General features: G+C 41.7%; 1 protein-coding gene across 9 annotated transcripts in view; it reads left to right on the forward strand.

Moving 5' to 3' along the window:
- The window catches only part of KIF13A (kinesin family member 13A), a 202,693-nt gene that overhangs the window by 70,484 nt on the left and 106,449 nt on the right, over positions 1 to 25,760 (forward strand). For all 9 annotated transcript variants that reach the window (XM_059880651.1, XM_010818549.4, XM_010818550.4 and 6 more), the window contains exon 3: positions 14,512 to 14,524. In XM_059880651.1, the coding sequence (XP_059736634.1) occupies positions 14,512 to 14,524 (13 nt within the window). The remainder of the gene's footprint in view (positions 1 to 14,511; positions 14,525 to 25,760) is intronic.

A 25,760-nucleotide genomic window follows, 5' to 3' on the forward strand; every position in this document is an offset into this window, starting at 1 on the left:
TGTCATGGAATTTCCTGTTTTAATTGCAAAGACCGATTGAATTCCTGGGGCGTTTTTGACCTCACCTTGGTTGATGAGTCTCCTGACTCATCCACTTTATTTAAAAAAAAAAAAACAAAACTTTTTTTTTTTTGGAAAAAACTTAAGGAAAGTCAGTTATTTTAAGTTTTGAAATATATCACATCTGTGTATGAGTTAGTTGCTCAGTCCTGTCGACCGTTTGCAGCCCCATGGACCGTAGCCTACCAGGCTTCTCTGTCCGTGAAATTCTCCAGGGAAGAATACTGGAGGGGGTAGCCATTTCTTCCTCCAGGGGATCTTCTCAACCCAGGGATCAAACCTGGGTCTCCTGCATTATAGGCAAATTCTTTACTGCCTGATCCACCAAGCATATAAAACACACATGATGACTAATAATAATAAAAATGAACACCCATATGCTCTATTCATCTGAAGAAACAGATTACCCGTGCTTAAGAAAAGGCGAGTAGACAGAAAGCAGTATTGCTTTCAAAATAACCACATTCCTGATTTTTGTGTTCATTATTCCTTAGCTCTTTTCTTTCATTTTTAAAAACAGTTTTACTTTTAGCTCTGTATCCCCTGGATAATACTTTGTTTACTCTTGCCCTTCTTGGAGAACTTTATAGAAATGGAATCATGCTGGATATTTTGGGGGACTTTTTTCTTTCTCTCAGCGTTTGTTTTTGAGATTCCTTCAGATTGATGTGTAGTGACTGTATCACGTTCTTGCACTGCTGCAAAGGATCACACAGTGGATCACCGCTGTGTATTTTTCCATTCTCCAGGTTTCTTTCTTTACTGGTGTTTGGAAAGCAATGTGCTGTGCTGAGCTAAGTCGCTTCAGTCATGTCCAACTCTGTGCAACCCTGTCGACTGTAGCTCACCAGGGTCCTCTGTCCATGGGGATTCTCCCAGCAAGAATACTGGAGTGGGTTGCTGTGCCCTCCTCCAGGGGATCTTCCCCACCCAGGGGTCGAACCTGGGTCTCTAAACTCTCCTGCATTGACAGGCAGGCTCTTTTCCACTGGCATCACTGGGGAAGTCCCCTGGAAAGCAGTATGGACCCCAAATTCAGCAAGTCAGCTAGCTATTGAAAGCTTCAAAGATTGACCCCTTTCTAGCCAAATTCCCAAGTGGTTTGCTTTCATTTGTGGGAATGGTGAAGGCCCTCATTTCTGGAGACTTTCCAGAGAATGGACTTGCTTTGCCTTCTCCAGGGGCTGTTAGCTCTTGACCTGATTCTACTCGGTCCGGAATCACAGCCCTGTTTTCTGCAGGATCTTCCCGAGGCTTTCTTCCCTGTGTCTGAGTCCTTCCCCGTGTTCACCACACTCCTTTTAAGGGCTGATCTGTTTTGGGGGTGGGGAACAGCTAGGAAACCAGATGCTCCAGCTAGAAGAAGGCTAGTCTTCAGAGCACAGGAAGGTACTGAGGCTTTCTTCTTCCTGCGCTTGGCTTCCTAAGGGCCTTCTCCTTCCTTCCGCTCCGTGCCCTCCTTGTTTCTCATCAGAAATTGGCAGATGTTCTGCTCCACCCCTGTCTTAGTGTATCTCGCAGTAGTAACCCTCCCCTGAATACTCTTTGGGAAAGGCATCGTTAATATATTTTCCGTTTGTTTACATTGGCTCCTTTTACCTAGATCTCAGGATTGCAGTGGAATCTTCTAGTACCTTAAGATAAGTCCATTTATCTTGAGGGAGAATGTGAACCATTAAGGGCAAACTAATTTTCAGTTTACATTTGATTTAGAGTGTATAGGCCAAACGATTGTCTGTGTGTGTGTCTGTGTGAATGACAGCAGGGCAAAGAAGGAATTTGGGAAGTTGACAAGAAGAATAAAGTCTCAGGTTTTAAAGGATATTCATTGCCCTTGGAATTATATTCTATGAAAGTAGGAGAGTAACAGAAAGGGCCCACACCAAAATTATCTTTTTGTAAATGTCTCCAGGCAGAGAAAGATTTTGTACGTAAAAATACTATGAAATGATTGATCTTCCTAATGATGGTAAATCAAAAATTCTACTCTCTTTCCACTCCTTCCCTCCCACCATCCCTCCCTCTCTCCCTTCCTTTTTGGTAAGGGGGCAGAAGTGAAGGTGAAGAAGTCGAGGACACTGATTTATCCTTTGTTAAAAGACTTTGTTTTATGACAGGTACACGCTCTGCTGATTGGGGTATATTAGATTTTATTTGGGGCTTTGTCCAGAGTATGTTTTCTTCTGTTGGTTTTCTATATCCCCTTGACTTTGAATGTATTATGGAGACTGGAATGAAAACTGCATCTAGTTATACCTTTTCCACCAAAATTTTAAACCTCAAAGCAGAGAAGCTCAATTCTGAATAACTGAAAATTGGGTCTAATCCTTATTTAAAATATTTATCCTGATTAAAAAAAAATGTTTTTTTCAGTTCTTCCTGCTGCTCAGATTTTCTTACCCATAAGTATTTTAACGTGAGTAAAATTTCCAGCCAACTGGCTCTTCTTCCTTCAAACACCAGATCTTAACCATTTTGTCCTGTTTTCTGCTCTGTCCTAAGCAGAGGCCAGAGGTGGCTGGACGTGATCACGAGCAGCTGTTACTGTCCGTGCGGTGAAGCGAGCTTGGCTTGCTCTCAACCTCCCATCTCTTTTCACAGTGATGGGCTGTCAGGAGACCCATCCTGCTGTCTCCTCCCTTTCGCCCTGTGTAGTGGCTGTCGCGTCTGCTGCATGCAGGAAAGCCAGATAACAGATGGGAGTGAGTACTGCAGCCTCAGAATGGATGAGTTAGGAGTGGGGGCGTGGCTGACCCCTTGGGGCTGTCAAACATCTATTTCTGGGGCTCTTACGCTTTCCTCTGGACACAGGAGGACTGAGGTCCCTGGGAATGGAGTACCTGCTGTTCTCAGTTCCCTGTAAAACCTTTGGAAATTTGTAATCTACTTGTTTGTTTCTCCAATCTGCGTGTGCATCCTCCTTGACTCAGACGTTAACAGAACTTTAAAAATTCTCTAATAGCCTTATCTCAGGAGCATCAGCTATTCCTTATATACACAAGACTGGTTGTGTGTGCATACTTCTTAAGGATGGGTTTGTTATGCTCTGTTGTTATATGGTGGGTGTGGTGTGATGTTCCCTGATGCTATATTACACTTATTCCCTTTCCGTTTGTGCGTGTTTGAAATTTCCCCCAGTAAAGCTTTTATGAAAATGCAACACTGCATATATATTTGATTGGTCTTCAGACAAACCTGAAAGAATGGAGTTACTCAGGGAAACATTGCCATTGTCTCAAATGGTACTATTAATAGTGACCTGGTGATGTGTCTTCATATATTCGTTCATTCACTTATATTTATGGTGCCTGACAATGTTCTGGGCACTGGGGACAAGCTAGAGGGAAGCCCCTATTTCTATGAATCTTATAACCATCAGGTCCAGGGGAGAAGGTCTGTAGATAGGTAAGTAGGTAAATAAACACGGTGGTTTAAGGTGGTGCAAGGTGCTGAGGAAAACAGAACCAAGTACTGTGGGACGGTGGAGCTGATTTGGTGCAGACAGCTAACATGAAAGTGAAAGAAGGCTTCCCCAGGAAGGGGAGCAGGGTCGTGGGGAGGGGGGGTCCCAGGCAGGGGGAGCTTCTGAGCAGGTGTCCTGGATGCCAGTTCTCTGCAGGGGGGGTTGCCTCTCACTTTTAGGAAGGCGGCCCCAGAGAACGTGCAGTCCAGCCAATTCATCTGACATACATACCTCCCGACACCCAGAGTCCGAAATTAGCCTCCTGCCCGGTACCTGCTGCTTTAAGAGCTACCGAGTGGGCCAGTAAATAAGCCAGTAAACATATCCATATTAAAAGGGCTTTCAAATTAGTGGTTAACCAAAAGAGTCACTTTTCTGCAGTAGTAAAATAAATGAATCCAGTTATTTGCATAAAAATAGGCTTCCTTTCAAGTATGACCATCATAAATGGCCTTGTGGGACACCAGCCTACTTTCTGAACGTGGTTCTGAGGTTATTTTTTAATGCCTGTGTGTGTATCTTTGGTAAACACATGTTCCGTCCTGTGCAGCAGGCGCCGTGGAGACTGGAAGGACGGAGCCAGGATGATCGTGACCCAGCCTCTGCCTGGGGGGCACCCAGAGCGGGAAGAGGCAGGGGTCTGTGACCAGCCCAGATGCTTACCATGTGCCAAGTGCAGAGTCAGTGGTCATGAGCAGAGCAGACCTGGGCACAGCCCTAGTGCAGCTCAGCTTCAAGTGGATGAGACAGACAATAAATCATGACGCTGACAAAGTACAATGGATGCTTAAAGGAAACTGATGGGGAATTCCAGATGGGATGGTCAGGGAAGGGCTCTCTGGGGAGGTGACAGTCGCACCTAGTGTGAAAAAAGAATCAGGGGAAAGGACGTTCCTGGCAGAGAGAGGGGCGTGGGTGATGGCTCTGAGTCAGAGAAGAGTTTTATGAGTTCACGGCGGGTAGAAAAGAGGAGACGAAAGATGGAAAGGTGAACAGAGGCCAGATCCTATCGATGACATTAAAGAACTCATTGACATTATTCCAAGTGCAACTGGAAGTTATTGTGTGTGTTAAACAAGGAGAATGGTAGGAAATTTGTTTTCAACATATCATTTTAGTCACAAGGTTAGACGTAGGGTTAAAGGGATTCGCCAAAAGATCCTAATCCTAGTTTTTGCCTGGTCTTTATCCTAGCCACGCCGTTTACTTAGCTATGTAGGCTGTTTGTTCATCTGAGAAATGAGGGTAATACAGTCCACCTCCTATTGTGGTGAGGATTGAGTGAATAAGATAAGGTGTCAAGACCATGTGCGATGACCAGGATATGCTCAATAACATCAGTGCCCTCCTTGTTCTCCCTCCTTCCCATGGAGTAAAATCCAGGAGCAAAGTGTTCTGGGGTCCGTCTCTGCTGGCCTTGGGGCCAGCATCACTGAACCCAGTGGCAGCTCCATGAGGTGATGGCCACCATGTCCTGCTGTGGGGCTGAGCACTGAAGAACGGATGCTTCTGAGCTGTGGTGCTGGAGAAGACTCTTGAGAGTCCCTTGGACTTCAAGGAGATCAAACCAGTCCATCCTAAAGGAGATCAGTCCTGAATATTCATTGGAAGGACTGATACTGAAGCGCCAGTACTTTGGCCACCTGATGCGAACAGCTGACTCGTTTGAAAAGACCCTGATGCTGGGAAAAATTGAAGGCAGGTGGAAAAGGGGGTGACAGAGGATAAGATGGTTGGATAGCATCAGTGATTCAATGGACATGAGTTTGAGCAAACTTTGGGAGACAGTGAAGAACAGGGAAGCCTGGCATGCTGCAGTCCATGGGGTCACAAAGAGTCAGACATGACTTAGTGATTGAACAACAAGTTCAGGGTTGATCTGGCCCATTCAAGAACTGGACTAATAATGGAGGCTTTATCAATGGCTTGTTCCAATTGAGATGATTAATTTAGTTTCACCGAGTTTCTCCTTTTTTCTCGATGCCCTTTGAAGGAAAGAACCAAGTTGCAAATGGAGCACCACTGTTACCCTTTCACTGATAATTCTGAGCTCTCTTAGGAGGATCTACAAACCTTCCTGCTTCTTGTTCATATCTGAGACTCTGACTTAGACAAAAGATATGTTCTTCACTTGATTTGCTTGGACGTTCTTGTTGTTTTGAATCTCTAAATATCTTCTGTAAATAATCAGTTTCTTATACACTCTTGAGGCTTCATGTTACAAGTTTGCCTCGTGGGTGCAAGGTTTATTTGTTTTTAATGATGTAAATAAAACATGTGAAGAAAATGCTGTTCAGTGGTGTGGGGGTAATAAATATGACCCAGGAGAGTAGCAGCTGCCCTTGAGATGCCTGTAGTATTAGGAATCCTGAACCTTCATGAATTGGCATTAGACTTAACCCATAGTCAGTTCTGCCCTGGGATGGATAGGCATTGTAAGGAGGTTTACACATGCAGTGCTGGTTAGATGGTGTTATTTTTGTTGTTGTTATTTTGTTTTTGTTATGGTTTTGAGGGGGTTTATTTGTTTTTTTCCGGCTTAGCTTAAAAAAATCTTGAGTAAAAACTTTTATTAGAGCCATTTGAGGTTCACAGCAAAATTCAGAGGAAGGTAGAGATTTCCCGTGTGGCCCTGCCTCCACTCGTACATAGCCTTTTCCATCATCAACGTTGTGCGCTACAGTGGTACATTTGTTACAGCCGAAGAACCTACACTGACACGTCATAGTCGCCCAAAGGCTGTAGTTTCCATCGGGAAGGGTCCACTGTTGGTGCTGTACGTTCTATGGGTTTGGACGAATGTATAATGAGATGTATCCATCATTAGATCACGCAGAACATGAAAATCCTGTACTCTTCCTGCCCTCCCAAACCCAGGCAGCCACCCATCTTTTTACCGTGTCCGTAGTTTTGCCTTTTCCAGAATGTCATGCAGTTGAAGTTACGCAGTATGTAGCCTTTTCAGATTAGCATCTTTCACTTAGTAATATACATGTAAGTTTCCCCCATGTCTCTTCCTGGCTTGATAGATCATTTCTTTTTAGTGCTGAGATTAGGTATAATTTAATATCGACCCATGCATCCTGCCCTGACTGTTTTTAGATACACCTGGGCTCTGGAATCAAACTGTTCCTAGTGGGCTGTCTACAGTGGAGGTTGAATTGTCATTTTCCTGCCATCATGATTCAACTCAGGGTGACCTTGAAACTTAATGGTTCTGCACAGACATCTTTCAGCACATGTGGGCTGCTGAGTCAGGGATGTCTTGGTCCCACAGCCCTCAAGGAGGTGGGTCCTACAGGCTCTCAAAGTCCACAAGCATCTGGCGTCAGCAGTGCAGCTGTTGCTATGGCAGATGGAAGGAAGGAGATTATGTAAAATAAATGGCTAAATAGGTAAAATAAATGGCTGGAGGTGGGAGAATTCCATCACTGGAAAGTGGTAGTGACAAGAATAGAACCGCGGCATCTGGTTTCTGCATCCCTGCTCTTAGCTACCATGCTCGACTGGCTCTCAGAAAAGGCTGTTACTTGTCTCTACTACTCAGCTAATGGCTCTGCTTTCATGAGGCTGTCGCATGGAGCGTGATGTTTGGTTCTGACTCCCTAATGTAGGAAATGTAAATATTGTTCATGCAGTTATAAGCTTGATATCATAAGTATATGCTGTGCTATGCTTAGTCGCTCAGTCGTGTCCGATTCTTTGCGACCCCATGGCTGTAGCCCGCCAGGCTCTTCTGTCCATGGGCATTCTCCAGGCAAGAATCCTGGAGTGGGTTGTCATGCCCTCCTCCAGGAAGTATATGCTATCTAGGTACAAATTCTCACATAAGTGGAAAATTAATCCTGGAAGGACAAGTAAAACTGATAAGATGTATGCTTCTTCCAGACAGCATGTTAATTGAGATCCTGTCTAGGAGTAGCCGCTGAGAACTAGCCCAAGAATGGCCTCACAGAGGGGCCTGATTCTTGATTTAAAATCAAGAATTGGTGCTTACTGCTGCCTTTTTTTATTTTTTATTTTTTAAGCTTCGCTGCATGGTCCTTTTGAAGACACAGCAAGAAAATTGCACAAGAGCCATGTTTTCTCTGCTCAACTTTGTTTTGGTTAATCTAGTGTGAGTTCTTGCCAGGCTCCCCCCACTGGGAGTTGCATCCATGGTGATGAGAAGCTGGAGCTCTGTGCAGTGGCTTGGAGAACTCTCCACAGAGGCGGCCAGGGGCTTCTCAGAGGCCTGTCGCCCACAGCAGTAGCTGGCTGTGTTTCGTTAGTCAGGGGGACTAATTCAGGCATTTTCCTTGACAAATATCAGGAGAAAAAAGGCAGGAAGGCTATTATCAGTGGATAGTAATTCCACCAAATAATGCCCTGTAACTTGCTAAACTTTCCATTTGCTTTGTGTATCCATTTTAATTTTGGAAACACACACACACATATATTGAATGAACATCATTAGGTTGAGTTAATAGTTCCTGTGGATATGCTCGTGTAGTCCCCTCAAGTTTTGCATTTTATTGTAGCAATCTATTTGAATTAACCAGTTCATTAACGTTTTGCCATTTGCCTTCTTCTTGTGGTGGGTGTCAAGGGCTATTCAAAATGTATATGTAACCCCATCTGCATTTTGGGCTTCCCTGGTAGCTCAGACGGTAAAGCTTCTGCCTGCAGTGCGGGAGACCTGGGTTCAATCCCTGGGTCGGGAAGATCCCCTGGAGAAGGAAATGGCAACCCACTTCAGTACTCTTGCCTGGAAAATTCCATGGATGGAGGAGCCTGGTAGGCTACAGTCCATGGGATCGCAAAGAGTCAGACACGACTGAGCAACTTCACTGGATCTGTTTTTTTATAACTCATAGAAGTGCTTGCTATATAGTTTTGTATATATGAATGTATTCATTTGTTGGTTTACAAATATATGAACTTATCTTCAAACTACACTTAATAAATCATAGTGGAAGATGAACCTTTATAGTCACTTATCAAACACAGTCCCAACCCTGGGTCCAGTCTCTTTCTGTGGACAAACTACTGAGCTCGCACGATGCTGTGGTCCTCGAGCAGGCTGTGTGCTCCAGTACTTTTTTCACTCACAGTTCTCCCTATTGAAGGGCCACTTCTTTTTTTTTTTTTTTTTTTTATTGAAGGGCCACTTCTTTACCCTGTCAGCTGGGTGACTCTCTTCACCTCCTAGATATGGTGCAGGGGTTTCCTTCTCTGAGAAACTTCCCTTCTTCCCCAGGTGATCTTTCCCTCTGGGGCTGCTGTGCACATCACATTGTATCATAATTGTGTGTATAAGTTGCATTTATTGATGTCTGCAAGGCAGCATGTCTAAGTTGTTTCTCAACAAAGTGCACAGTGTGTGTTAAATATTTGTGGACTTGAATATAGCTCTTTGCTTCTGCCTGTGCTCCATCCCAGGCATCCCAGTCTACTGGATATTAGTTCTTCATGAATGTATCTGTCTCTCTCACAAAGTGTTGAGGTCAGAGGCTATGCCTCATTCCTCTCTTATCCCTCAAAGCACCTATGATGTTCAGTGTAGTGATTGGTATGCAGTAAATGCTTGCTGGTTTAACAGGATTACTTGGACTCTGATGTTTAGTTCTCCAAGTGGAAGGTGAAAATCAAGGGTTTTATAAAGTATATGTCATTAGAGTAGTCTCTAAGAGTCAAATATCATTTAATTCTGTATCTTTCCGATGTAAGTTGGCAATTTCCAACAATTAATCAAAACATTTTTTAGCACATGGAAGAGAATTTTCTGTTTCTGAAGAAAGCACTCATCATTCATGTCTCTTGCAGCACTGACTGGGGTAGTTGATGGGCTGTAAATACTGGACAAAAGACTCCTTGCCTGAGCATCATCTTTTGGTGTAAGGTGTGAAAAGAGAATGATAGCTACATAGGATTGTTGTCATTGTAATATGCTATTTATACTGCCTTATTTATTTCACTCTCTTGTTAAACTCTTATATAGCTTACTAAATTCAGTACCTACTCCTCATTTCAAGACCTGGCCACATACAGGTCCAGCTTATCTTTACAGTCCCATATCCGTGTGTGTGTGTGTGTGTGTGTGTGTGTGTGTGTGTGTGTGTGTGTCTTGTGTCATCAAACTGAACCTGCATTTCTGAGTCTAGTTGACTTCTGAAGCTCTTGAGGACTTGACCCTAGCTAACATCCCTTTGAATTTCTCTGTGTGAAATGCTGCTCTAGAGAAATAATTATATTTAAATAAGACATAGGAAATGGTCTCCATTTTCTGACAGTCCTTGACACCTTCCCCAAACTTTGGAATTGTGAGATTGTGGTGGTGATGAAAGAAAGGCTTCACACCTAGATTATGTTTAAGCCACAAGTGTACAAACTTCCTTCTGAGCTCTTCCTGTGATTTCAGTACTGCATAACTGGGTGGGGATGGGGACTGAGGTATCATGCAAGTAGCACTTGGCGTGGCCTCTGCTTTCAAGGGTTTAAGTCTTAAGGATACACAAGACTCGAATTCAGACAGGATCACTGAAGGTTATAGGACTTTATGTGTGGCCGTGATGTTAGGCTGTTTTGTTGACCGTAGGAATCCTCAGCTATCAGCTGGTGAAGGCCAATGTGGTCTCAAACAATTGGTGAGGAATTGAGACTGGAGCCTGGAGCTGGGTTTTGGAGAGGGGCGATTTGCTCAGGCAGAAGGGAGAGACCGAGTGGGTGAAAGGCATGGAAGTTATAAGAGTTGTGTGGGGAGTGCATGAAGTGTGGGTGACCTTGAAGAGACCCATTAACTTTTTTGTCCTGAGAGAGGAAAGAACCTTCGGTGTTTACAAAGTAGAGTTAGCGTCAATCAGCGTAGAACCACACGTTCTTATTTTCTCTCTAAGCCTGTGTCTGCAGGTCAGTGAGTTCTCTTTGATGGGGTGTTCTTTATAGTTCATTGGATGTTTGCTTAGCTAGGAATATTGCATCTTTCTCTAAAGGAACCACCTAGGTATCAGCAATAGCCTGGACCTAGTTGAGAGTTAGACGGAACTCTTTGTTAAGACTTCACTGATATAACCAACAAAGGCTGTAACTTAAAAATATATACTTTTAATATTGATTATGTTCATGATAGATGTTTATATTCATCTTTTTTCATAGATACATAGATACATGAGAGAAAACTTTTATCTTTACATTGCAATATCACATTAGTTTTTCCTTTTTTCCCCTCAAAGGATAACGTGCTGCATTTGGTTATAGTATCAGTATTACTCATGTTGGAAAACTTTCTCTTCACAATTACCAGAAAATGATACAGAGCCTCTGGAGATGGGGCAGTAAACTATGGTTCTGGATTAGGATGCTTAGTTTCTTATCAGCTAATTCAAACCTCAAGAAATGTTTATCAGTGAATGAAGTACAGTTGTGATAAACCAAATGACTTACTTTTCCTTCTGCAGCCAGGATCCTTGATCTAAACTAAATGATGAGTAATTTGAGTAGTGGCAGTTTTCACTTAGTGACCTGCCTTTTCCCCATGCATCCTGGTCTCCCATTTTTTTATTATTAATATTTGATATTTATTTATTTGTTTTGCCTGCGCCAGGTCTCGGCTGCGGCATGTGGGGTCTAGTTCCCTGACCTGGGATCAAACCCAGCCACCTGCATTGGGAGTGCAGAGTGTTAGCCACTGGGCCACCGGGGAAGTCCCTCCATTTACTCTTAACAAACCATCCTTAGAAACATAAAGGAAGGTAGCTGAATTATCCTGGCATTCCCATATTATGTGGTTTCTTTCTAAGACAAAGAGATACATTTACAAAGTACTTAAAATGCTGAAATAGGATTGGTTTCCTAATAGGAGTAAAGAAAACTGTGTTGAAATGTCAATAAGGAAAGGATCGCTCTATTATTGGGTGCCAAAGGAGGCCAGCGCACTACTGGCTAAAAGCCAGCACTTACTCTGTGCTGCTGGTGATGATGATTATACAGTCATGAAGCACAGGAGAACCCTGGGGAAATCCCTGGGATTCCTGTGAGCATGTTCCACCCCCATTAGATTCCTTGGTTCATTGTAGCCTTAATGTGAAACATACATTTTACTAATTTGTCCCATGCTGTTTCATATGGTTGCTTTATTGTAGGCCAAGTCAAGTGACTTTTCTTTCCCCCGTTAAATAAAGCACATGATTTAAATGGCTTTTATGCACGATACTGGATGCTTGGGGCTAGTGCACTGGGACGACCCAGAGGGAGGGTATGGGGAGGGAGGAGGGAGGAGGGTTCAGGATGGGGAGCACATGTATACCTGTGATGGATTCATTTTGATATTTGGCAAAACTAATACAATTATGTAAAGTTTTAAAATAAAATAAAAAAAAAAAAGATCAGGCTTCCCACTATTATCGTATTATAAGGGAAGCTTTGGAGGGTCCCCTTGCTGAGATATCAATTTCCCGTGTTTATGGCTGATTCTACTGAAGTTATACCCCCTGGAAACTGTTTTTGTTTTTATTTCTGTTGTCAGAAGGAGCCAAAAAAGGCTATACCTGTGTTTCATAGCATAAATAGAGCTCTTCAAAAAGGTTCTTGTTCAAAAAAAAAAAAATGAAGATTAAAAATCATTTCAGATGTCAAAAAAAAAAAATAAAGCAGGCAGTATAAGAGAGGGCTTTATCAAAAGTACTGTGAGTGAGGTTTTATTATTATGATTAATTATTGTTCTACCTGTTCAGAATAGATGCCTTTTAGAGCCGTTGTTCCACTTAAAGAAATTTTCTTGGAAGAAACCTCAAGCTTTATGTACAGAGCAAAGACCCATGGCTCTCTTATATTTGAAACCATGTGTGCATTGTTATAACCACATCCATAAATGTTTGTCTTGTTTAAAAAGATAGATGCACAGAATGTTGAAACTTCATAATAGCAGCTTGAGATACCAGTTTTTCTAGGTAGTTTCCCTCTGAAACCTGAAGACAAAAATCACATTCCTCTTGTCCCTGCCTGCGGTCATGACATAAGGATTCATTTCTTTTTAGCTAATTCATGGAATTTCAAGAAGATAATTCTTTATCATTATAAGAAAGGTTATGATCTTCTTTCCATAGATTTAAAGGTTAGGGTTATCTACCTAATTGTGGAATCCATGGAGTTTCTTTTCTTGATATTGAACTCTGGGTTTTATTTGGGGGCCTCATAGTTCTGGGAGGGATACTGAACACAGTTCAGTTCAGTTGCTCACTTGTTCGACTCTTTGCAACCCCATGGACTGCAGCACGCCAGGCCTCCCTGTCCATTGCCAACTTCCAGAGTTTACTCAAACTCGCGTCCATTGAGTCGGGGATGCCGTCCAACCATCTCATCCTCTGTCATTGCCTTCTCCTCCTGCCCTCAATCTGTCCCAGCATCAGGGTCTTTTCTCATGAGTCAACTCTTCTCATCAGGTGGCCAAAGTATTAGAATTTCAGCTTCAGCATCAGTCCTTTCAATGAATATTTAGGACTGATTTCCTTTAGGATGGACTGGTTGGATCTCCTTGCAGTCCAAGGGAGTCTCAAGAGTCTTCTCCAACACCACAGTTCTAAAGCATCAATTCTTCGGCACTTAGACTTTATCTATAGTCCAACTCTCACATCCATACACAACTACTGGAAAAACCATAGCTTTGACTAGACCGACCTTTGTTGGCAAAGTAATGTCTCAGCTTTTTAATATGCTGTCTAGGTTTGTTATAACTTTTCTTCCAATGGGGCAAGTGTCTTTTAATTTTATGGCTGCAGTCACTATCTGCAGTGATTTTGGAGCCCCCCAAAATAAAGGCTGTCACTGTTTCCACTGTTGTCCCATCTATTTATCATGAAGTGACGGGACCAGATGCCATGATCTTAGTTTTCTGAATGTTGAGTTTTAGGCCAACTTTTTCACTCTCCTGTTTCACTTTCATCAAGAGGCTCTTTAGTTCTTCTCTGCTTTCTGCCTTAAGGGTGGTGTCATCTGCATTTCTGAGGTTATTTATGTTTCTGCCGGCAGTCTTGATCGCAGTTGAACACAGTGATGGAGAGAGGGCACCGAGCTGTTTGTGCCTATACCTTGAGTTCCCATGCCCTCTGCCCAGGAAAATCCTTTTTTTAAAAAAAAAATTCTCATGGTTCTGTTCCCTATGAAGAAAGATTAAAGCCACAGGAAAAACCCCCCATTTCTTTTTAACAATCATTTTGGAGTTTCTGAATCGGTATTAGAGACTGGTTAAGAATAACCACATCCAGAAGGCCAAACCCCTGTGATAGGATTACATACCATATAAATCATAGTTCAGCTCCTTAACTTTGTACACAATCAAAACATTTACCGAGGAAGTTAGTCTAATGGTTTGTTACTTTGAAAACTATTTCCTTTTCAGAGATGTTACTGGATGCAGAGTTTTTTTTTTAATGCAAAATTGAATGATAAAAAAATTCATGTGTGGTTGATGATAAGGATGCCATTTGCTTTTAAATTTATACTCAGGGTTGAAATATGTGAAAATTGTCATCTAAACAATGCTTTCTAAGTGGGGGAGAAATCCCATATTATTTTTCAAAGGAAATATATATATATGTGTCAATTAAAAAAATTCAAATATGAAAATTGATTTTGAAGTATTTAACCACAAGCAATATGATTGCAGCATGTTTCTTTCTTTCTTTTTCTTTTTTTCTGATGCTCTTTTTGTTGGCTACTTTATAATCATTAAAAATACCTCTGAATGACTGGATAGATTCTATTAAGCCAAGGAAGAAACTTCTTATGCCCACACTGTGTTTTTGAGCAACTATAAGAGTTTATTGCTTCAGGCAGTGGAGTAAATTTTGCTTCTGATCTTTGTGAAGTAGAGCATATATTAGATCATGTAATCAAGATACTGAGTTTGCCTTGTTTTTTTTTTTTTCTTTCATTGCTTCCTCCTGATATATCGCTGCTGTGTGGACAACCCTCTACTTCTGCTGCTGAAATTTTTTGTTTCCATCATTCAGGAAACCTCCCAAGGTAAGCACCTACACAGAATTTGGTGTGCATGCTGGCCACGTGTGCCAAAATTTCGAATTTCATCTATCACAGTGACCCCTCTGAAACACCTCTGCTTTTGAGAAGACGGTTCAGCATTCTAATGTAAAACGTAAACCATGAACAGTTAATGTTGGTAATGTTGGGCCTCTACATCTTATAAAGCACTTTAATACATTATTTCATCTTTGGAACTAATGCGTGGGTTTTCAGAACAAACCCATCTGGCTGTTGTTTATATTTTGTTGATGATGACATGAGGCCCAGAGAGAGGAAATAACATGATAATAACAATAATTCACGGATAGGGTAATGGAGAGTGAAAGTGAAAGTTGCTCAGTTGTGTCCGACTCTTTGCCACCCCATGGACTACAGTCCACGGACTTCTCCAGGCCAGAATACTGGAGTGGGTAGCCTTTCCCTTCTCCAAGGGAAATCTTCCTAACCCAGGGATTGAACCCAGGTCTCCTGCGTTGCAGGTGAATTCTTTACCAGCTGAGCCACAAGGGAAACTCAAAAATACTGGAGTGGGTAACCTATCCCTTCTCCAGCGGATCTTCCCAACCCAGGAATCAAACCGGAGTCTCCTGCATTGCAGGCAGATTCTTTACCAACTGAGCTATGAAGGAAGCCTTCATAGAGTAATGCAGAACTATATAATATCACCACCTAGAACATGGGAAGACAAATATGGTAACATCATGGTAGATTGGTAACTGGGTTATTGACTGGACAAACTATCTTTTCTGTGTCCTACTAAGAATCATTGATATCATCAGAAAAATTCTCCAAACTTTTGGAGTTTCAGATGTCTGCCAACTTTATGTGGCCCTTTGGAGTTTCTAGCCAATTGCAAAGTCCGCTAATTAGAGCTAGCCCCCATGCTCCGGCCAGCCTTCATTGGCATGTGTGCCAGTGAGAAGCCTAAGAATTAAAGAGTAGGTAGAAAAAGAAGACAATGAGAAGCACGACATCATCTGAATGATCAACTCTTGAATGAGTGAAGGCTGATTTTTATTACTGGTGAGTATTTTATTGGTTATCAAAAGGAAGGAGAAATGCAACCAGCCTCTGATCAGTGATGCTGGTTTGGTTTTTGAGATGGGATCAAGTCAGGCTACACCCACATATATTATATAGTCAGAATCTAAGACACAGGTAAGGGGAAGAAATCCAGGATAGATTAGACTTACTTATCTCTGGGATTATGAAGGAAAATCTAACTTGGCTTTTGGAGTATTGAGACCTCCCTAAAATGCTAAATGTTATCCTTTATGTTTATTGATAGCAGTATAGCAATTGTCCTTGGCATTAAGAGTTCCATCTCCAGTAAGGAAGCCATGCATTGAACAAATAATATGAAATCTTTTAAGAAAGAGGCAGTGTATGATGTTTAGAAATATAAGCACTCGCATCCTGGCCAAATCTGAGGGATTAGAAGGTTATTCCTGAGCAATCATTGACGTGGTATGTGCTCAGTCATTTCTGAGTCTTTTGCGACCCCTTGGACTGTAGCCCTCCAGGCTCCTCTGTCATGGGATTTCCCAGGCAAGAATGCTGAAGGATTGCCATTTCCTACTCCAGGGGATTTTTCCAACCCAGGGATTGAACCCTCATCTCTTGCATTAACAGGCGGGTGCTTTACCACTAGAGCCACCAGGGAAGCCCCTATTGATGTGGAAAAGTATAACCAAAAATGTCTCTGCTACTCAGAAAGATGTGAGCTCCCCTTAAGTAGCTCTTTGTTCCCTTGCTGTTGGTTCCTAAAGGTTTCAGAACAGACAGCCAACCTTGTGATGTATTTAATTCTCTCCTTACAGAAAAAGGCACTAAAATCCTGAGCAGTTCCACATAGGGTTACTTAATGCAGGAGAAGCAGTGAAATGAAAAAGAGGCACAAAACCACATTTTAAAAAAATCACTAATTGCTTTACATACAGAAATGTTCTGGTTACTTTCTGCTGCTGCTGCTGCAGCTGCTAAGTCGCCTCAGTCGTGTCCGACTCTGCGACCCCAGAGATGGCAGCCCACCAGGCTCCCCCATCCCTGGGATTCTCCAGACAAGAATACTGGAGCGGGTTGCCATTTCCTTCTCCAATGCATGAAAGTGAAAAGTGAAAGTGAAGTCGCTCTGTTGTGTCCGACTCTTCGTGACCCCATGGACTGCAGCCTACCAGGCTCCTCCATCCATGGGATTTTCCAGGCAAGAGCACTGGAGTGGGTTGGCATTACCTTCTACCTGGTATATAAAAGTTTTGTGCGTTCACTAGGTATTCTATTAATAGTTCCTATGAAGTGTCATGAAATTTCCAAGATAAAATGAATGACATTAAATGTAAATATATATATACACGCATGTGCACACACACACACACACACATGCACATATGTGCGTGCGTGTGTGTGTGTGCGCGCATGCCATAAGGCACATCTAGAAAGTATGAAGATCATCTTAAATTCAAATAAATGACATAACAAACTGAAAGTTTTTAAAAAGATGCTAAGATAAGGTCTTTTCATGCAGAAACTTTGAATATTGAAAGCAAATGGGAAACATATTTTTAATGATGACTATATAAGCATGAACTTTAATTTATTCAGACAATGAGATTTTGACATGCATAATTAGTAAAAGCATCAAAGAAGACATTTTGGTTTCATTTAACAAATATTCTGGGCAGGGGCCAAGTGCTGCATGAATCAGACCAGATCCTAGCATTCTAATGGGGTTGGAGTACAGAACATGTGCATAGTGTAATATAAAATCAAGAGGAAACTATCTGTCAGACCCAGGATGGAAAGTCCTGTTCTGACTTCTGCAGAACTGACAGCTAAGACCAGGCAAAATATTAAAAACCTATACTTGAACCTTTACATAGCATCTACACAATGACTGTTGAATGAATGAAGAAAAAAAAGAAAAACCTGTTGTACCAGAAGGACACTTCACCAGTTTAGCAGAAAGAAGGTTCCAGTTTAGCTAAATTATGTGTTCCCTTCACTGGTGGACAGAACCACTTTGCTAAAGACTAAGCCAGAGAATAGGTGGGGAAACAATGGAAACAGTGACAGATTTTATTTTGAGGGGCTCCAAAATCACTGCAGATGGTGGCTGCAGCCATGAAATTAAAAGACGCTTGCTCCTTGGAAAAAAGGTATGACCAACTTAGACATCATATTGAAAAGCAGAGACATTACTTTGCCAACAAAGGTCCATCTAGTCAAAGCTATGGTTTTTTCCCATAGTCATGTATGGGTGTGAGAGTTAGACTATAATGAAAGCTGAGTGCCAAAGAATTGATGCTTTTGAACTGTGGTGTTGGAGAAGGCTCTTGAGAGTCCCTTGGACAGCAAGGAGATCCCACCAGTCCGTCCTGAAGATCAGTCCTGAATATTTGTTGGAAGGACTGATGTGGAAGCTGAAACTCCCGTACTTTGGCCACCTGATGTGAAGAACTGACTCTTAGTAAAGACCCTGATGCTGGGAAAGATTGAGGGCAGGAGGAGAAGCGGGTGACAGGATGAGATGGTTGGATGACATCACCAACTCAATGGACTTGAGTTTGAGTGAACTCTGGGAGTTGGCAATGGACAGGGAGGCCTGGCGTGCTGCAGTCCATAGGGTCTCACAGAGTCGGACACGACTGAGTGACTGAACTGAACTGAACTGAGCCAGAGGAAACACTCTGTCCTAGTTCCATTCTCAAGGAGACCCAAATGCCCGGCTGGGTCGTAATCCTGATCCTCTTCTGTGGCCTGTCCCCAGAGGGAAAGTGCCCATTGGACCTTACAAATCTCACCAGCAATTTGGATTTTCTTGTCATGACATTAATTTGTGTTTTCCTGAGGACTATCTGCCTTTTCCTGTAGTGTGCATTCGGACGATTATTGAAATTATGCCTAATGATGATGGTAAATAATAATCACCTCCCTATTGTATTTTCTGTTTGTATTATGTGTGAGGATTTTGCGCATTTTACTTAAAAATATTCTAAGGTAGAGGTGTGATTAGGAGAAAGGAGGGGGTGTCTCTTGGAATATTTGGTTGAGTTATCATTGTTCCTACCCAACTGTTATACCGGAAAGAAGTCTTGCAGTCTTTTTATCTATCTTTGGAACTGTACTCTTAGAATGCTATGCTATTTTCATTGTTTCTATTAATAATAGCTGTCTTTAATTCAGCACTTACAATATGCCAGATCCACTTTAAATCCAAATTAAAGTTTAATGCAAACTTGGATGCCTTCAGAGAAATAGGGGCAAAATCAGTGGTTGCCAGGAGGAGTGAGAGGAGAGGAGAGATGAATAAATAGGTAAAGTACAGGATTTTTAGAGCAGTGAAATTGTTCTGTATGCTACTCTAAAGGTAGATATATGACATTATGCAATTATCAAAACTCATAGGACTGTATAGCTCAAAAGAGTGAACCTTGATGTATGGAATTTAGGTCTTAATAATGTATTGATATTGGTTTATTGATTATAATAAATATAGCATAACTAATACAAGTTATTAGTAATGACAGAAACTGCTGAGGGGATGTTTGTGAAGAGGGGGTATATGGCAACTCTTTGCACTAGCTGATCAGTTTTTCTGTAAACCTAAAACTGCTTTAAAAAATAAACTATTAATTATGAAAAAAAAGATGTACTTCGTATTCACAGAATAAAATAGAAAAGGCTATGTGGAAAGCATTTGACAAAGTTCAACACTTGTTTATGTCATAAACTTGCAGCAGGTTTTAGTAGACAGAAACCTCCTCAAGATGGTAATGGGCACGCATTAAACATACACAGGTGTCGTCATATTTACAGTGAAAGACGGGACCCTTTCCATCCAAGATGCGAAATAGGTGAGGAGTAGCCACTTCTCTTCAGCATAGACTGGGCTTCTTAGCCAGTGTAATTAAGCAAGAAAAAGAAATTCAGATCAGAATGGAGGAAGCAAAAGCATATTTTTTTGTAGACAGTAAGGTCATATATTTGATAAACATTAACGAATCTCTGAATAAGCTTCTAGAACTTACCGGTGGCAGGGTGGCAGGAAAAAGGTCAAAATACAAATTGTACCTCTTTAAAATAGCATGAGCAATTAGAAAATAAAAATCAACAGGAACCCAATCATTTACAGTAGCTTCAAAAACATTAGATATTTAGGGATATACTTAGTTGAAAATGCACAATACTTTTTTATTAGCATCTCAGATATAGTTGACCATTGGGTTGTAGGCAGATGTGCCAAGAGATGGAGAAAATATCAACTGTATTCAGAGACTGACATAGCATAGAGTTGGACTGCTGGTCCATGGAAGGGAATCCTGGGGGACACATCTAGGAGGTTGAGGAGCTTCTCTGATGGTCCACTGGTTAGGACTCTGAGCTTTCACTGCCAAGGGCATGATTTCGATCCCTGGTCAGGGAACTAAGATCCCACAAGCTGTGTGACATGGCCAAAAAAAAAAAAAAGGAGGAGGTTGAAACCAAATCCCGCTGTGGAGGACCTTGATACCAGGATTGCATCTCGATACATTCCATGTCTCTGTTTTGAACAAAGCAGTGGCCTGATTCAAACTCCCTTTCAGGTTAATCTGAAAGCAGAGCATAAAATAAATTGGGTTTGGTCAGTGGGTGGGAAAAGGATGATATTCAATAAAACGAGCCAGGAATGAAGAAAATTCATTACCTCTTTTTCAATAAAATGAGAGATAATGAGGGCCTGCATTGGTGTGGTGCCATGAGAAAAGAGGAAGGGAAGAATGATCAAAACATTGCAGAACTGAAGTATCCAGGACTTGAATGCTGATAGCATGTGGGAGAAGACGGTGCCACAAGAGGAGGCAGAGATGGATCTGGAATTTGAAGCCAAGTAACTGAAAATTCAGCAGGAACTGAAGAAAGACCTGTTTGGTGCAAGGCAAAGTGAAAGAGTACAGTTTTAGAGTGAATTGAATTAGAAATGATGGCAAAGCATCTGAGAGACGCCTAGCAGGTAACTCACAGTTTGTAGTCTGCCCTAGAAAGGTCGGGTACATCCTGATGGGAAGGAGGTAGGAGGTAAAGGAAGAGCTATTGATTATGTGGTCAAGGAAGAAAGGATTAAGTAGGATAGAAGACATGAGAAAATAGGGGTAAGCAGGGACCCATCCTGTTTTCGGGACTGGAAGGGGAAGAGCCAGTGAAAACTCAGAAGAGAAACCAAGTACCTTGTGGTGCTGCTGCTCATGGCGACACCGCGGACACTTAAACTAGTTCTCGCCGAATTGTGTTTCTTCTGTTCTTAAAAGTTATTTTTTCTAGTGTTGTATTAGGACAAGGAAAAAATATTCTTCTGGTTGAACTTGAGAGTAAGATTGAACATTTTTTTCATATTGCACGTGCGTGTAGAATAGAGAAATTTCCACAAATGTATCCTTGTGTAAATTGTTTTGTACTATTTATTTGGATTTTCTTTTTGGTGTTACATTTTGTAAATTTGTCCTCCAGAGTAGAGAAACATTTATTTCAGCATGGGCCTAGCGCATACCATTTAATCCTTTCCCCCGTAGCATATCATGCAATGTTTATTAGAGCATGTTCTACTTCCCTTAAAAAGAAAAATAAGCTTTTAGACAAACATAGAGACACGGGCTTTATGCCTCCTCATTGGTTTAAAATAAAGAGCCTTTGTCTCAGAATTTTCAGAGTTGAGATAGGTGTGTTTTTCCTTAGTGTGTGTGTGTGAAGATCTCTGTCTAGATATGTGTTATGCACGCTCTGTTGATGGAAACCAGGAAAATGTCCCGGTCACAGGAGCTTTGCCTTTAGAAGCCCAGTTCCAGTCTCCCTGACGGCCCTCAGAACGTCAGGCATGTTCTCGGACACTTCCTTTTCATGCCTCTGTCATCTCTGGCGCAAGTATCTTACTTTCCCAGGGAGCTACACTGAAACACATGCAGAGGAAAACAAATGAATTCTTCCTCCCTTTTCTGTTTTCTTCTTCACCCTTCAGTATTTGTTGAGAACTGTCCATGTGCCAAGTGAGCACTTTGGAGCTGGAAGAAATGTCTGAACTGAGCCCATTCAGAGTCTGAGATTAAGGAGATGGAGGCTTAAGGAGTGATCGGCCCAGGCCATCCAGTGAGAGAGCTTTGGGCTGCAATTCTAGGCCTTCTGATTGCTGCTGCTGTCTGTTACACCATGTGCTTGTAAAGCGGTTTTTCTGTTTTTTGGGTTTAATGGAAGTGAAAAAAGCAGGAAAGAGTAAGAAGGAAGAGTCTGAAGCAAAAGTAAATATCTGCAAGATCACTTTGTTTACAATCACATTCTTCTTTACACCGTTTGCTCATTTTTAAAGCCATGATCATCATTTTAAGATCTCCATAAGTTAGTGTAAGAGTCATTGAACAATTTGATCTTACTAATTAAACTCACTTTAAAGTGAAAGTCTTAGTAGCTCAGTTGTGTCTGACTCTGTGTGACCCCATGGGCTATATCCCGTCAGACTTCTCTATCCGTGGGATTCTCCAGGCAAGAATACTGGAGTGGGTTGCCATGCCCTTCTCCAGGGGATCTTCCTGTTTTTTATTTACAAGCCCTGTTAAGAACTATTGAATTTAAGGGTGTTTAATCCCTCTTCTAATTATATAAGTTTGTTGGCAAAATCTTGAACAGGAGAAAATGACAGCATAACAAAATAAAATTGTTACTTTTTGGAGGCAGTATCCTTTAATGGGTCATACTGCCATGCCAAAAAACCTGACTTTACCGAAAAAGGCTCGGAAATAAGGAGGGAGAAATCACTCTATACAGCTTATGCCATCTGAAGTGCAGTTTCATTCAGACTCATTTTACAGGCTGTGACCTCCATCATTTTCATCATTCACTTTGTGCATTTCTGAAAACTGAGTGGTGGCCTGAAATGAGGTGAGTTGTAGACCTGTTCTGTCCAATACAGCAGCCACTTAGCCACATGCAGCATTTGAACATGTGCTATGTGGCTGGTCAAAACTGAGATTTTTGTGAGTGTAAAAATACACAGCAGACATCAAAGACTTAGTATGAGGAAAAAAGTAAATATTTTAACAAGTGTATTAGGTTAAATAAAAACATTATTTAAATTGTTTTATCTCTTGACTTTTGAGTGTGCCTACAGACGCAATTTAAATTACATTTGTAGCTTGGATCATATTTCTGTTTCAGACCAAACATATAGCTGAATGTGGAACTTCTTTTTAGCATCCATCCTGAAGTTTTTGCTGTTTCTCTTACCCTGTTAAATGCAGCCACTCTGCTGTCACCCCTTACATTTCTGCCTTTATATCTGAGCCCATGAGTGTTGCAGCTGCATGAATTGAATGGCAGCAGAGCCCTACCCCACTGCGTTTTTTCCTAGGAGGCATTTTTACTGTATTCATTCAAATGTCATTTATTAGATGCCTATAATTGAGAACATTTGTGGAAGGTACAGTGTGAAGAATTTGTGGGGCTCAAGAGGCACTTTAACTAGTGGTTCCTGCTCTCTGGAACTCACAGTATGGTGAGGAAGATTAAACATGTACAGCATTGTAAGTGGTGGAAAACAGATCACGCTAAACATCTTCATTTCGACATGGCATGAATGCAGGGCTTTAATTCTTTTTGGTCTGCTTCAGTTCTCCACCAGTGTGCTGACACGTGAACACATTTGGCACACCACGTCTCTCGTAGTCACTGTACTCTTTCAAATGAACAGAGTTGAAGTAACCCCCAACAGGACATGGGCTCGCCGATATCTATAAAACCGGAGAAATGGGGTTTGTGGAGAGATCTCAGGTGCGGTTCCAGAGTCAGAACAAGCTGTGAGTAGCAAGCAGCTCAGTCTGCAGATGTGAACAGTGGGTGAATTGTACCCAGAGAGGAGGATGGCAGGATCGTGTGAGCACAGGGAGACACACTCCTTCGTGCAAAGCCCAGCCAGCCCACATAGAGTGGACTTTTTTCCCTCTGTGGGAAGCCCTTTTCATTCTGGACTTGGGGGCTAGGAAGTACACAGTGAGGCTTGTGTTGATCCTTTTGACGAGGAACTTGGTGAACTATAGCAGCTCTCTTCTCATGGTCGTACGAACCTTCTTTGCCTTTTCATTTTTCTTTCTTTATTTGACTCAGCAAATACAGAGCACCTATCTACTGTGTCTGTGCCTGTAAGGATTAAAGAAATGAATTAGCACAGTCCCTGGCTGAGGAAACCTCCAAGCTTGATGAGAAAGTAACACGCTTAGGATGGTGCCTGCTACATAATAAACACTCTGTAAATGGAAACTGTGCTGTTCTGTTAACTGGGAGAGGAGTCCGTCTGTAGAGACTGTCAAAACGGATAGCAGTAGCTGCCGTAGACTGAGTTTTACTGTGCACCATGCATTGTATTGGTAGACACTTTGCTTAAATGCCCACAGCCGTCATTTAGTATAAAATGTGTGCTTACTTCGGTGGACTGTGTATTTGAGAGGTGAAGCTATTGAGTGAAAGAGCGCAGAGGAGGGAAGTTGAGGACGCACTGGAGGAGGTGACCTTTGGGCAGGTCTTGAAGAATGGCCAGAGGGTGAAGAGAGCCAAGGGGTTATCAGAGGGGAGATTTTCTTAGACTTCCATGTTTTCTCTTCTCCTTTTTCCCCCTGGACTTCCCACTGTGCTCATCCACCCGGAAGATTTCTTGGTCATTGGTGGAACATCTCAGAGCTGGAGAGATGCCTGACTCTTGACATAATCTGTAAGTGAATAGGGGAACTTGCTCCTGTCTTTTGGGAGATGAGTGGGAATCCAGTAAACACACAGATCATGTCTGTAGGGTGACATTGGTCTTGTCACTTTCACAGTCGAGTGGGAACAGCCTTCAACCAAGTACTGTTGGGTAATCTACTACCCTACTCACCGGTGTGGCCTGTTTTATTTAAGCAGCTGTCATGTGTGACAACACAGATTTACAAGATCATTTTTAAGTGAATGGTCATTCACTGTGAAGTTGCTTTAAAAAGTAAATTCTCAGAGTATTTTTGTTTGGTGGAATTGTGGGCAATAAAATCATTAGGAAAACCAAGGTCTTGACCTCTCAGAATTAGTAATGTAGAAGAAAAAAGGAACTCTCTTATACATGTTAACCCATACAATCTGGCCAGAGAGGTATGAAATTCAGAGTAAGAAGAAGTAGTGTCCTTAAGAAAGGTTCATAAGGGAGTGACATTTGAGATGATGCTGAAATAATTTAATAAGGAGAAATTAGAAAGGGAGTATGCTTTGATGCATTTTGCAAAAAATTGATGTGTATGTTTGGAGGTGTTTCTTTCCCTAAAATTAAATTATTTTGAGAAAAGTATTGGGTTAATCACTTTCTGCCTAGAGAGGAGTTGAAAAGTACAAAAATTATTTTGGGGAAAAAAAATGCTTTTTAATTTTCAAGAATTCTTTTGTTTTGTCTCTATAACTAGACCAAAAGCGACTAAAGGACAGAAACACATGCCTAATGTGTCTCTGAGTTCCCTGTAGTACCTCAAACCGCGAGCAGTGGCAATTAGCCAGAATGCTTTCTGGATCAACTGTTTTATAATTGGAGAAAGTGTGCAATTAGTGAAAGTGTGCAAGTAGAAAGAGGTATGCAGTTGAAAGTACCTTTACATTTGGTATTTATGGATCAGAAAAATGATTACAGGTCACATTTCTTAGAACCCTGATGGCTCTCTCTTTCTTCAAGGAACATAAAAGGTGCTTTTTTTCTTTTTTTTTAAATGGCAACTTGAATTTTGCTGACCTGCCAGTGAAATGAGACTTTTCAATAAGAGTGGAGTTTCTCTGCGGTGCATCCTGCCTCTGCGTCCTAAGGCACGTTTGCCTCAGAGTGTGTATCACCCAACACATCTGCCTTATTGAAAACAGCTTGTGATCCCTTTACAGGATGTTCAGTGGTTCACAGAGATGCAAAGTGAACATTTTTAGGAGTGTGCTGAAGGTGGGACCAATGTGTCCATCAAGCTTCAGGGAATTAAATGCTGGTCTGAGTTTTACAAGCTGGAAACTAAGAGGAGGGAGTGGGATTCCAAGCAGGTGGAGTTGCATTTCATTGAAAACAGTGAAGACAGTGGTTTTCAGATTTTAAAAACAACTGGGGAGCATCTGTACCTTTGGTTCTTTTTCTAGTTGAAGGCTCTTGGAAAATGTGGGTTGCTTTACAAAAGAGTTAACAATGTTGATTGGCATTGGTGAAATATGA

This window comes from Bos taurus, chromosome 23 (assembly GCF_002263795.3).
Source record: "Bos taurus isolate L1 Dominette 01449 registration number 42190680 breed Hereford chromosome 23, ARS-UCD2.0, whole genome shotgun sequence".
Lineage (NCBI taxonomy): Eukaryota > Metazoa > Chordata > Mammalia > Artiodactyla > Bovidae > Bos > Bos taurus.